We start from the raw sequence: 13,011 nt of genomic DNA on the forward strand, positions 1-13,011 counted from the left end.
ACTAGGTTCCCCCAGGCACCGCCAAGCACATGGTCTTTGGTGAGGGTCATTATTGCTTTCTACAGCTTGAGGCACTGTGGGTTTTAAACAGGCATCCTGAGATCATGCATGAAGTTGATGCTACAAAAGGCCCATCAACCACCTGCTCTTGCTTCTGAGAAGGAAACCCGACAGGAAACACTGTTACAAATGGGCATTGTATCATAGCTTGTTTTCAGTGCTACCTTTCCTGATACTTCCTCAAAATAAAACCACAAGGTACGGGGTGGGGTGGGGGTTGGGGGTTGGGACAGGACAGGAGGGAGGTGACACACAAGACCATTGCTGACCAGAGCAGGGGAGCTGGGAAGCCAAGGAGCTTTGCCGTTTTTCACCCAGCACCCGGGGTTACAAATCCCCTCTGGAGCAGCAGCTAGGTCCACCCGTTGTGACTCGTCAACGGGCCACCATACCCTGAGGAACCTGTGATTTCAACAACCTGCTACAAGCCGCTTTCCTATCTGCCTTTTGAGCCAAGAAAGCTGGCAGCCGTGAGGGGAAGTACAGAGAGCTAACCATCCCTTTAGTAGGTAGTGGAGTAAAACAGAACCCAAACTGCAGAGGTTGGAGAGCAACTCTACGGGGGTCTAACCAGAAGGCTACACAGCCCCACTTGCGCTCATCCTACTGGACTCAGAGCTGCGTAGAACAGGGACCTCAGAGACTGCCTCAATTCCCCGAATGCTGTCTCCCTCTTCTTCCCTATCATAGGGAAACCGAGGCATCCCTGGGAGACCACCACATCTTTCAAAATACATAGTCCAGAAAGTGGGGCTTCCACTTAGCAAGGCGAGACCAGATTGTGACAGTTACCTGTCCACTAATGGTTAAGCCAACCAGGATCTTGAGTTTATTTAGACTGGGGCTTGGGGTGTGGAAACTGGAGAGGTCTGGTCTCTCAATCTCCCTCTCCAACGGACCTTTCCGGTTCCTGGTGGGGAGGAAAGAGAAAAGGCAGAAATGAAGCTAGAGGATGCTCACATAGCCAGCCTGCTTCAAAGGGGCACTGGCTGCCTGCCATAGTAGGCAGCTCTGTCCTGGCGACACTGGGCGCTACAGACCCGGGCCCAGTCTCGTCCCTCAGTCTCGGAGGTAGGACTGTGCCAATGACTTCATTTCTTGTCTTTATTTCCTCATCTCTCAAATGCCAAGGTGACCTGCGCATAGGGCGTGAATGCACAGTGAATAAGCCGAGCCTCACTTCCTGCATCACAGGTGATTCAGATCAATGAAAAGATAAAAAGGTCTCTTGGGATGTGCTGACTGCTCAACAGGGTTAGCTCATGTGCACTTGCACACTCTGAGCGGTGGCAGGCTGGGCAAACGCAGAGATTTCTCTCAGCACTGCCGACAGCCATGCCCACAGCAGCTCTGCCAACTGCCCGAGGGCAGAGGCTGCCCCATGAACAGAGCTCAGCTCTCCCCGCCACCCAAGGCCCAGAGCTGGGCACGGGGTCGTTAGCACTTGGCCCAACTCCACCAAACGGGGTTTAACTCATACAATCCTGCGATGGACACATTTCCTTGGTTCTACCGTTTTTCTGTCGGCAATCTTACTTAATCTTAACAGCTGTCCAGAAGCAGAGCTTGGATTTGGTCACAAGGCCTATGTTCCCAGTCATTCTGCTGCATTTCCTGGTAAAATAAGGTTTAACCATCAACTATCGTGGAATCAGGACGTGTTCCAGAAACACATTCGAATTACTGATGAGACCTTGTGGACTGCCGTTTTGTTTTTTCAGTCCGGTCCTTACTGATCTAATGAAGACCTTGGTGGCCAAGTTTTAACACCCCTCACCCCCCGAAGAATCACGTTATCTATCCACTGTCTCATTTCTGGATGCACCACCTGTTCACTAACACAGGCGGTGGAAGGCCTGTCTCGTAGGCGGTTCCTGGGCTCCGAATGAGCAAGCCAGGGCAACACTCCAGCCATCTTTAAACAAGCCCACGGTGCTGAAGCCAGGGCTAATCTGACCATCGCAGGTAAGGAGGCAAACTGCTAAGCCAGTCACCTCGCCAGGAAACAATGCTGTCCTACGGAAGGCTTTGCTTAGACGCCCGACTGTGGGAAGCAGAGTTAATGAGGTGTGTTAAAACGACAGTGAGTTAATAAATAAAAATGACTTATTCCACCTCCAGGCTCTTCCACTCAAAGACAGATGCAGGAACAGCACCCCTTGCCTGAGGTTCAACATTTCTTAAAGGAACCAATAAGCCTGTTTAGAGGAGAGGCAGAACGGGACAGGACAGCATTCTTAAACCTTTTGCGTATCACCACGAGGAGGACGCAGCACTGGTTCTGTGCTGTTGTCCGCAGTACAGAAACGGATGCACTTGCCAGACGTTAAGAAACTTTATATATATATATATATATAAAAGCAGCTTTCTAATAGTATATATAAAAACAAAAGGCGTGTGTATGCATATATACAGAATTTTCATACTGGATGTATACACTTGCACTGGGAAACAGATCTCCTTGTAAGTCTGTGCTCCCGCAAACTTTCTGTTAAAGAGTTACATGTACAAGCTTAACTCCTTTTAAAAGCAGCCTTTGGATGACTACGGTTCCCCAGTGGCTGGGATGGGAAGCGTGGGTGGAGGCAGCAAGGTTGTGAACACCTTAAGAACACGGGAAAGGAACCCTGAGATTCTACTGCAGCAGCTGTCTCCTCCTAATGTCGGTTGGTAAGTTAGGAACAAACCAGTTTGGCTTTCCCTGAGGTCACACTTGTAAGGGTAAAAGAGAGGCAGAGGGTGATGGTGGAGAGGGACACAGAAGACCTGGAGCCAGTGTGTGGTTTTCATGGGGGAGGGGCTGACATACGGGCTCTACCCGGGGAGGGACCCTGACCTCCAACATCATGCGTTTGCTGCATACGGTTGGCATGTCACAGATAAAAAGCTGGGGGGCTCCAGCCCCAGCTCAGCCCAGAGGCACAGCGGTCTCAGACACACCGTGAGCAGTGGTGTCCTGACAAGGGACTGAGCCTCTGGACCGTGCCCACCTAAGCTCGCCTTGCATTCCGCCGAGCCACCCCAGGTTTCCCCACACAGTCATGAAAACACCTTAGAAAGAAATGAATTAGTGTGTGAAAGGCATGGATGGATTTTATTTATTACCCTATATCTACAATTTAATTTGAGGTAAAATATAAGCAACACATAAAAATGCCTATTTCTGCTACCATGTAATATAATTCTCCATCGTGAATATTGCGATAAAGCTAATGAAAACTCTATGCCATCACATACTCTAGCTTTTCATATAGCTGGTATTTTACAACTCTTACTGTTTGTGAAATCTCAACACATGTAAGATTCTCCTACAAATGGCGCAGAACATCCGAGGGTGCCTAGTCAGCTTGCTGACCCCTCACTCCCCACACTGGAGCCTCAGTGTTACAAGTAGAATTGTAAAGTAACGAAGGCAATGAAACGCCCTTGAGTCTGATCCGAGCTGGAATAGTGTTCCAAAGAATCCCACACCACGATGGGTCACACGACCGTGAGGCTTTAGTGTCATTCGGCTTTTGCCCAAACACTTATACCTGATCTGGAACTTCTGCTACACCATGCATTTTATTTGGATGAAAAGTAAATGTGGATGGAAGAGGTTCTCTGTACTCCATCTATAAGCCACACGCTGAGATACCGACCTCTTACTGGCTGTTAGGTGATCCAGATGGTTGGTTTTTGATTACGATAAAAAAACGTATGAACCATGATAGAGAGCTTAGGAAAAGGTTTAGTCAAATATACAGATACTAACTGTTCACTCAGTCATTAAGGAGAAGCGTGAACAAAAGGATCAATTAAGTGACTTTTCAAATAGAAAAACTAAAGAGCTGAACTATCACAGGTTATTTTCTTCACTGCAGAAGCTGAGATGTTCCAGTAGGAGAGATCTTCACTTGATTGGGAAACAAACACCACAGCTGAAGGCTCTGCTGAATACGTAAAAAATCTGATGAGATTCATCCCTGTCATTTTCCCTGTCGTTTTTCCAGCACTGCTGTAAAATCCTTATAATACATTCCAAAGTAAACCAGCCATTCCAAATCTACAGTCACTCTGCGCTTTAATTCAATTCACAGAACTGCTGAAAAAGTAGACATTTCTATCTAAAAGTAGAAAAAAAGGTTTGTATAGAAGGTATTTCTGTTATACAAGTATATTACACAGCTTGGGGCAGTAACAGGTCCGAAAAGTTCTTCTCACCCACTGATACTTTAAGCTAAAATAGGAGAGAAAACAAACAAGCAAGAAAACAGGTTAATCTGATTATAGGAATTTGTGACTCACTAATATCTCAACTTAATTACCACTTAAATCCATGGACTGACAGTACATGGCCAATTCCATGACCAAAAAAGTCTCTGGAGTGTCAGGTACAGATGAGAGCTAACTGTATCCTCTAACTATGATGAAAACATTCAACAGCTGGGGCTTATGTGGTTCAATATGACATGAAAGCCAAGTTTCACTGACTCCTGGTCTAGAGCTGCCCCTCCTGGGTAGTAACCTGGCCAAGTTTAAGATGTTCGGAATAACTGGATCAGGCTTAATAACTTAATTATGCAAGATGCACGATGGATTGTGTAGCTCAGCCCGTCTCTGCAAATACTGTTATTATGATTAGGGGAAAAAGTCAGTCTGTTCACACTGACTCACAGTGAACTCCAACGGCAAGGACAAGATTTAACCTATAGATTAGAAACAAAACATTTTCCATTTGAGGCAAAGCGCTTTACCTTCTCTGCCTGACATATATTGATCCAAGGAAAATCTCTCTGCTTGAATCTTCTAGCTCAAACCACCCAGTATGCTTGTACTTTGTCCTCACGTGCCCTGAAGGCGGGGCCGCCATTTATGGCTGAAGCAGGGAAAACACTTCAGCTTATGAATATGCAGGTGGGTTCAGATAGACACCACATGGCATCCTGGACACAGAAGGTGATTTACCCTAGGAGGGAAGAGGTCTACCACGTAGGGTCTGGTTCTTGCTTGATTTGAGAGCTTCCATCAGTCTCCTTTAATTCTATCAAGTGAAACAAAAGGGAACCGATTAACTGCACTATTAATGCAAATCTGTCCAATTATAAATCTACTCATACCAAACTATTCATTACAATGACTTAAAAGGAATTATAAGATACTAAAAATGATAAGACTGTTCTCTAGCAGTAAGTTCTAACTTTTGTTACTTAGATTTTCAAAGTAACAAACATCTTATTAATTATGCATGTAAAGGACCCACAATAGCTATATCTAGGTTATATAGCAGTCATTCAACTATTTCAGAATTCATTAAGAGTCATTGGGGAAAATGGAGGAAAAGAACCCATGAGTCATCTCTAAACACAATGTTTCTGGGCATAAACTACAAATCCAGTTCACCCAGAAACAAAACAACCACACAGGTCCAGTTAAACAGCTTTAAAAACACAATTAATCCTTTGTCTTTGGCACTTTATTTTTGACAACCAGACTACTCTTTTTACCTTCTGTTGCAGGAACCTCCAACTGGCTCGGCTCAGCTGATTCTGAAGAGAAATACATAAAGATTTTACTTTAACATTTTTCCAAAGTTGCTTTCAGTTATTTAAAGAGCCTAGAGGGAGAAAGCTCTCTAGCCGTTGTACACAAAGCCCAGGTCTAGGTGAGACAGCAGCCACAGATTCTTGGGATTAAATACACTGTTAACGCAACCAGACTCTCAAAAACCTGCTTTTCTGAAACCTGTTAAATTTGCCCACACAACCGAAATCTTAAATAACGGTCTTAATTAACATAGCTCTAACATGAAAGTAGGAGTTTCTTTCTCTATGTCTTTTCCCCCTTTCTTCTGTGGGCTCCCTTCTAATAAAGCCTTTTGTTACTTTCAATGAATCACACAGCAGGCCTAAACACTTTGTTTCTAAGGAGTTTTTTAAACTACAATGCATGCATTTCCGCCCAACATAATTTTGGTTTATAGCAACCACTGGAAACAAATGGCATAAGAAGCCAAGTTAAAAAACAACCTTCTCCCCCCATCACCCCACAACTGCATTCTTGGCCACTGGTCTCAGGGTTCCTGACCTGGGACGGTGGGAACAAATGGCATGTGGTCCAGTTCTCAGTGAGGACCTATGGCTTGAGCTTATACAGGCTTTCAGACAAAGGAGTCCAAGCAAACAAGTCTGCATGTGCACGAGCGTGTGCGTATGTGTGTACATGTGTGCTGTGGAATTAACTTCCCTTGAAGTTAGGTAAATGTAAGCATGTGAGGCCACACAATTTATGTGACCTGTTTTATTGACTAAGTAGGAATACTTCTATATTTTACCACGCTTAATTTACCTTGGATCACTGGGCTTTCTGACTCACTCTGATCAACCAACTCTGAAAAGAAAGCAGATTCATTTAAGTAATAATTTAATGATATGTTGTTATATTTGAAAAGCATTTTTTACATACATTCTCTAATCTGATGCTCCAACTTTGCTGTAACAGGCACTATCTTCCTTATGACAAGAAGGGAACAAATATTAAAAATTCTAGTACGTCCCATCGAAGTAACTAATTCAGAGTAATTACCATAAAATTCTATAACAGACTAGGGCACAAGGAAAAGAACAAAACTGAACATTTTAAACATAAGGTAAAGGAGCAGGGAGGCATAAAATACAGTGTCTTTTGAAATTAAAAATTACACAGAAGGTAGATGAATTGGGATCAATAAAATTTTTTCCCCCCAAAGAAACCCCACACCTTATCATGGGGTTTCTTTAAATGACAAAGTTCCCGGGTGTAGTTAAAGCTGAATGCCAAAGATGACTGAAAATCTATGAAGCAAGGTTTACTTCTCTTTCATTCATTACTGACATCCCTAGATACTAACATACTTGGCCAAGACAGACAGTATAATATATAAAAACAGATTCTATAAAAAAAGAACTCATGGCTTGGGGGAAAAAGCAAATAAATATATTTTGTGATAAAGTGAAACTCGAAGCTTGGAGGCAGAAGAGATATAACCAAATCCGTGACACTGAAGGAGCGGTGGCCACAGAACAGCATCAATAGTGTGAAGCAGAACAGGGGGGTGGGGGCAGGCACAACAGCGGCCCAATTTCTCAGCTCAGGGGGCAAACCAGCGACTCACGAGGCTCAGCTGCTCAGTGACCACTGAAAACTCCTGAATACTTTCCCAACAAATAAAGTATACAATTGAATACTCAATACAGATGGATTTTAAAGAGATGGAATAATACCAGTTGGAAAAAAAGACTGAAACGCTAATGGTATTAGTTAAGGATAATTCTCACTTTTGAAATTTTTTAACAAAGTTAACAGAAGAACATAAAACATACTAGCATAGTTAAGTTTTGCTAAAAAAAACCCCACTGTTTAAACTGATACGAACATCAGGGAACTGGAAGAACACTTACACTTGTTCATGCAACAGTATGTGAGGGCCCAGTGGCTGCCAGACACTAGGCCTAAATATCAACAGAAGTAGCTAAATCACATTAAAAGACTTACTTTTTCCAGCCCAGTAATTACAAGCTAATAGTAAAAGTAATAACAGTAGTAGTAAAAACAGTAACAAATATAGATTTTGCTTACTGAGCACATACTAGGGTCAGGGGTCAACAAACTTTATTACAAAGAGGCAGTAAGTATTTCAGGCTTTGCAGGTCAGTCCAGTTTGCCATAAGCAAATGGCCCTGGCAGTGCTGTAATAAAACTTTATTTACGCGGCTGCAGCTTGCTGGTCCCTGTTTTAGAGGCCTGACACACAATGTGTCATTTAAAATGCTCTAAAACTCCCAGAATGGGTACTGATATCATTACCATTTTCCTAATAAGTAAACTGAGATTTAAAAAAGGTGAAGCAGCTCGCCCAGTTTTACATCTAGAAAGTGCCTGGTGCCTCGCACACTGAGGGCTAAAACGATGACTTTCAATGCTTACTGCTGTAGGTGAAGTAATAAAACGTTACACTCTCAGGTAAGTGTACGTGCAAGTGCACACACCCACCCCCTTCTCACATCCCAGAAAAGAGCAAAACCAAGAAGACTTCAAGAAATACTCACGGTTATTAATCACAAGTCCTGGAAATGGTCTAAAGAGAGAAACAAATTGCACAAGTTTTTTTTCTACTCTACAAGAGTTCACATGTATATTCAGTTTATTCAACTAACATTTAGCCCATGTCGCTTACGTGCTAGAATGAGAAAAGCTGTCCACTACTGTTTAATCTTATAGTTTCTAATCTACAGACAGACAGATATACGAATAACTAATATGGCACATTATTAGAAAATGCTACACCAAGATGGTGGGAAAAAAATAGGAACAATGCAAAGGGAATAGAGTAATTTTAGTGAAATGAGGAAAAAGCCTTGGGAAGGTAATACATTAGCTCTGTCTGAGTGTTGGTCCTATGCAGACAGTGGGAACTTGACAATGAATGGGTGTTATTTAGTAACAGCTAAGTTTGGGGAGGTGGAAGAAAAGAGTGAAGGGCACTTGGGACTTCTGCTTAGGTGGATGACAAAAGGATACCGTAAGACTTACTGTGACAAGCACACATCAAAGACTGTGATTCTCACAATGCTGTTAGAGGGCAGGTGTAACCGTCATTCCTACTCTGTGGATAAGGAGCTAACACTCTCAAAGGAAACAACTACAACCTCACTGGACAGACAAGGAAACAGAAGCGACTTAGTATCGAATCCCTGTCTGATCCAAAGCCTGCGAAGAGATGCTGAGGCAGAGGCTGGCAACATTTTTCTGTAAAGGGCCAGACAGTAAATATTTCCAGCTTTGCAGACCACACTGTCTCTGTCCCAACTACTTAATTTTACCACCGCAATATGAAAGCAGCCACAGACGATATGTAAACAAACGGATGTGACTGGGTTATAATAAGACATAAAACTAAAATAAAAGCAGATGGCAGGCTGGAGCTGGTCCACAGGCCATGGTGTGCTAACAATCCCCTGCCTTAAAAACCAGAGAACTGAGTCAGCACAAGGAAGAAAGAATCTAATAGTACAGTAACTAAAGAATTTCACTACAGTTCATTTCATCACACGGTAAACTTACTACATATGACTACATTTTGGAAGACGGCTCAGCCTCAATGATCTGCAGGTTCATTCTTATGACCAAGCAAGGAACTCTCACATACCTAATGACTGTGAATTTAATGAACTCAGCAGAATCTAAGATCCTTCTCATGGAGCTGATTTCCAGATAGCTGGGGGCTTTGAATGACACTCCAGGAGGCATGCCATCAACCACCACACAGCCAGGGTTAATTGTGATTTTCCTGTAGGGAACTTTCACAGGGAAACCCATACCAATGGCTTCACCTATAGCAAGACAAACGGCATAAAAGCACAGATGAACCTAGCGCCTTAGTTGAGTATTGTAAAAGCACAGATTAAAACTACCTGAGCATAATTTACTTTTAAGATCTTATTGAGACAAAATTTCCTTGCTTACTGCAAGCTATACTATGCAAATGCAAAACTTACCAAATTTTCGACTGAAGAGGTCATTAACTTGTTCTCTTAGCTGTCTAGCTTTTTCAACTTTTGACAGTCTTTCATTATCGTCATCTAAAAAGGTTAAGAGAAAGTTGTAAACTTAATAATGCGATTTTAATACCAGATAAATTTTTAGGTGCTTTATGTAACTTCACTTTCTGTTTTTGGAATGTTTTAAAAAACGAATCAAGATTGAAATGATTTCACCAAACAATTTAATAATAACACCAAACTGACAATGCTGCAGTTATGAAGAGCTTTGCTTGCCGACTTATACAAATTTTTTCAACAACACCCTAGGCATCTGGGTGGCCTACAGGTTTTAGCTCATGCCGAGTCTAATAACTGCCAAGAGCTGTTTAGCGATAAACTGACAAGGTGATGTATTTGGTTAATAACTTCTGCAGGGGCTGGTGGGGACAGCACACAATGTGCAGTGCATTCAACATCCATGAAGCCCCACAAACTATGATTAAGGCACAGAGATCATACCTGGAATTGTCACCTGAATGATGTTAAGATCTTCAACACCTGATGCAGTAGTATTAACATTGGGCGATGAATTTATTTTTCCTTAAAACAGAGACTTGCGATTAGAACATATACAGATGTAATTAAATCTTCCCTAATAAAGGGCTTACAATTCAGGCTACAAAAGATAGTATTTTAACCCAACTTTGTTCCTTTTCATGTCATGTTTTGTTGTTCTGTGATATTAGGCTTCCTGAAAGACGTTTTTCACTTTTTTTCTCTTCCTTGTGGTGCTTCCTTCGTAGAGCATCAGATATGTGGAGATCCTCAGGTATTAAAGAACTTAAAAATCGTAAACTAGTCCAAACCCCAACCTTGAATGAGCTTTCCTGGTTTTGTCTCAGTAGCCACTCTTTCAACAATTGTCTAAATTAGTGCAAAGTAAGTGTCTAACACCATGTTTTCTGCAGCAAATGCTTACTTGGAGGGCTCTTAGAGGAGGAGGTGCTCTCCTTAATTGCCGTCTCAAACATTTCAGGCCTAAGAACAAGGAAAGAGAAAAAACTTTTGGGCTAACATTCCAATAGTAAAACATTAAAAATGAAACAAGTAAGAGATTTAAAAAGCCAGCAACTTTCTATAAATACACATTCTTAGTAATGGAAGAACAGAAAGAAGTAACATGGATCTCTAAAGGAACACACATATAAAGACTAATTATAATTGTGATTTTAACATCCACCCCAGCCCCATCTAGTATAAACAGCTTCTTCCTGCGGTTTCAATATATCCTGGAAAGAGTGTATGCTAGACTGGAAAAGGAAACAGGAAGAGACCCGAATGCAGGTAGCATGGAAACAGAAGACAGGCGGTAAAAACCTGAACACAAGAGACTATCTCTCTTAGGAAGCAGAAGCAGGGGCCTTAGCCTCTACAGACCTGGCTGAAGGTACAGAGGGAGGCCATTATGGTTGGCAATGTCAGCTATGATTATTTGACAGCATCCTTAGGGAACTCAGAAGTCACCTTTAATAAATAAAACCTAAAATTCCTTTCAATTCATTTCAAATGTATTTTGTTAACTCTAATTATTTCCATTTACTTCAATTGTGTTGGCATAATTCACAGATGTCCAAGCAAACAGGAGAGAAATTTAAAATATTCTGTAAGCTGGAGAAATAAACGGGCTTTATAAAACTGAACCACTGGGCTTCCCTGGTGGCGCAGTGGTTGAGAGTCCACCTGCCAATGCAGGGGACACGGGTTCGTGCCCCGGTCCGGGAAGATCCCACATGCCGGGGAGCAGCTAGGCCCGTGAGCCATGGCCGCTGAGCCTGCGCGTCCGGAGCCTGTGCTCCGCAGCGGGAGAGACCACAACAGTGAGAGGCCCACGTACCGCAAAAAAAAACCCCCCAAAAACCAAAAAAAACCCAACTGAACCACTGCCTAGACTCCAGTAGTATTAACCATTAAGATATCACTGTGAGGCTTCCCTGGTGGCACAGTGGTTAGGAATCCACGTGCCAGTGTAGGGGACACAGGTTCCAGCCCTGGTCCGGGAAGATCCCACATGCCACAGAGCAACTAAGCCCGTGCGCCACAACTACTGAGCCTACGCTCTAGAGCCCACACGCCAGAACTACTGAAGCCCGCACACCTAGAGCCCGTGCTCCGCAACAACAGAAGCCGCCGCAATGAGAAGCCCGCACACCGCAACGAAGAGTAGCCCCTGCTTGCCGCAACTAGAGAAAGCCCGTGCGCAGCAATGAAGACCCAACACAGCCAAAAATAAAAACAAATTTAAAAATTTATATTAAAAAATATATATGTCACTGTGCATAGACTTCACTAAATCAAGTTGTTATCCCCCTGATAAGCCACAGCCCTCCCTCTTTTGACCAGTTACGAAAAATTTAAAATATACACAAAGGTACAGCTTAAAGAGCTTCTTTGACCCTAAGGTTTGGCTGAGCTCCAAAGTAGAATCCATGTGCCATCTCCCGGCATCAAACTGTATCAACTCATGGCAATCTTGTTTCATCTTATTTCCTTACTTTTTAATGATGAACTTAATTTTGGCTTTGTTTCTGAGTATCTTCTCCAGCCTTGGAATGCCAAAAGTAGATGGTCGTCGGAATGGCACACCCTCGGGTAAGCCTTCCACGTAAAAGTCTTCAGGGAAAGACTCAAATAACGCAAACGGCACTTTCACAGCTTGTTTAAGGCCAAGAGCTTCACCTAAAAAAACAAAAACAAAACACATTTACTGATTCTCATATTTGTAACATTTTAAAAAACTAAGCCTTTTTAAAAAAACGCATTTTAAATTACATTTTGCAGCTACTAAAACCTTTCTTTTTAAAAAATCACATTAATTTTAGAAAAATTTCTTCCATTTCTTGGTGCTCAGAAACGTGGAAGAAAATATAAAATTCATGACTGCAAAACCCACACACTTCTGATGACAGTAATATTTAAATGCTGAACTTTTACTATGCTCACATTTTTCTATTTTATAAAAAAGCTACCTCATATTTTAATAACAGTATTTCAAAATAAACTTACCACATTTTTCATTGAAAAGATTTTCAACTTTCTGTTTTAGGTCAGTGATTTTGGCATTCCAGGCCTCTGCATATATATAAAAAAAAAAACAAGAGCGATTAAGATGTTAGTAACAGTTACTAGTATACATCCAATGGCAGGAACTTCTTCATCTTTTATTGTGCATCTTTAAGCAATACAAAATAAAAAATATATAGGTTTTAAACACAGGTATGTCTTGATAACTACTCTAACCCTGATGCATTATTTAACTGTTTTATTATATTACTAATATGTTGGCTACGAATAAATAAAAAAACAAATGAAAACCAAAATACCCCCCCAAAAAACAATTACAGTATCTACTACGTGCCAGATACAGTTTTACCCTTTAAATGATCTGGTATTT

At 42.0% G+C, this 13,011-nt stretch overlaps 1 protein-coding gene across 6 annotated transcripts in view; it reads right to left on the minus strand.

Annotated features, from left to right (window-relative positions):
• Positions 1-3,127: 3,127 nt before the first annotated feature.
• Positions 3,128-13,011, minus strand: part of GTF2I (general transcription factor IIi) — a 95,535-nt gene continuing 85,651 nt past the window's right edge. For all 6 annotated transcript variants that reach the window (XM_029222110.1, XM_029222107.1, XM_029222109.1 and 3 more), the window contains 11 exons: positions 12,624-12,689; positions 12,113-12,296; positions 10,540-10,598; positions 10,080-10,160; positions 9,576-9,659; positions 9,227-9,410; positions 8,127-8,155; positions 6,388-6,429; positions 5,547-5,588; positions 5,008-5,083; positions 3,128-4,279 (listed from right to left, as the gene is read on the minus strand). In XM_029222110.1, the coding sequence (XP_029077943.1) occupies positions 5,025-5,083; positions 5,547-5,588; positions 6,388-6,429; positions 8,127-8,155; positions 9,227-9,410; positions 9,576-9,659; positions 10,080-10,160; positions 10,540-10,598; positions 12,113-12,296; positions 12,624-12,689 (830 nt within the window). In that variant the 3' untranslated portion in view covers positions 3,128-4,279; positions 5,008-5,024. The remainder of the gene's footprint in view (positions 4,280-5,007; positions 5,084-5,546; positions 5,589-6,387; positions 6,430-8,126; positions 8,156-9,226; positions 9,411-9,575; positions 9,660-10,079; positions 10,161-10,539; positions 10,599-12,112; positions 12,297-12,623; positions 12,690-13,011) is intronic.

The sequence above is a fragment of the Monodon monoceros genome, unplaced genomic scaffold (assembly GCF_005190385.1).
Source record: "Monodon monoceros isolate NGI ecotype Baffin Bay Population unplaced genomic scaffold, NGI_Narwhal_1 Super_Scaffold_13, whole genome shotgun sequence".
Classification (NCBI taxonomy): domain Eukaryota; kingdom Metazoa; phylum Chordata; class Mammalia; order Artiodactyla; family Monodontidae; genus Monodon; species Monodon monoceros.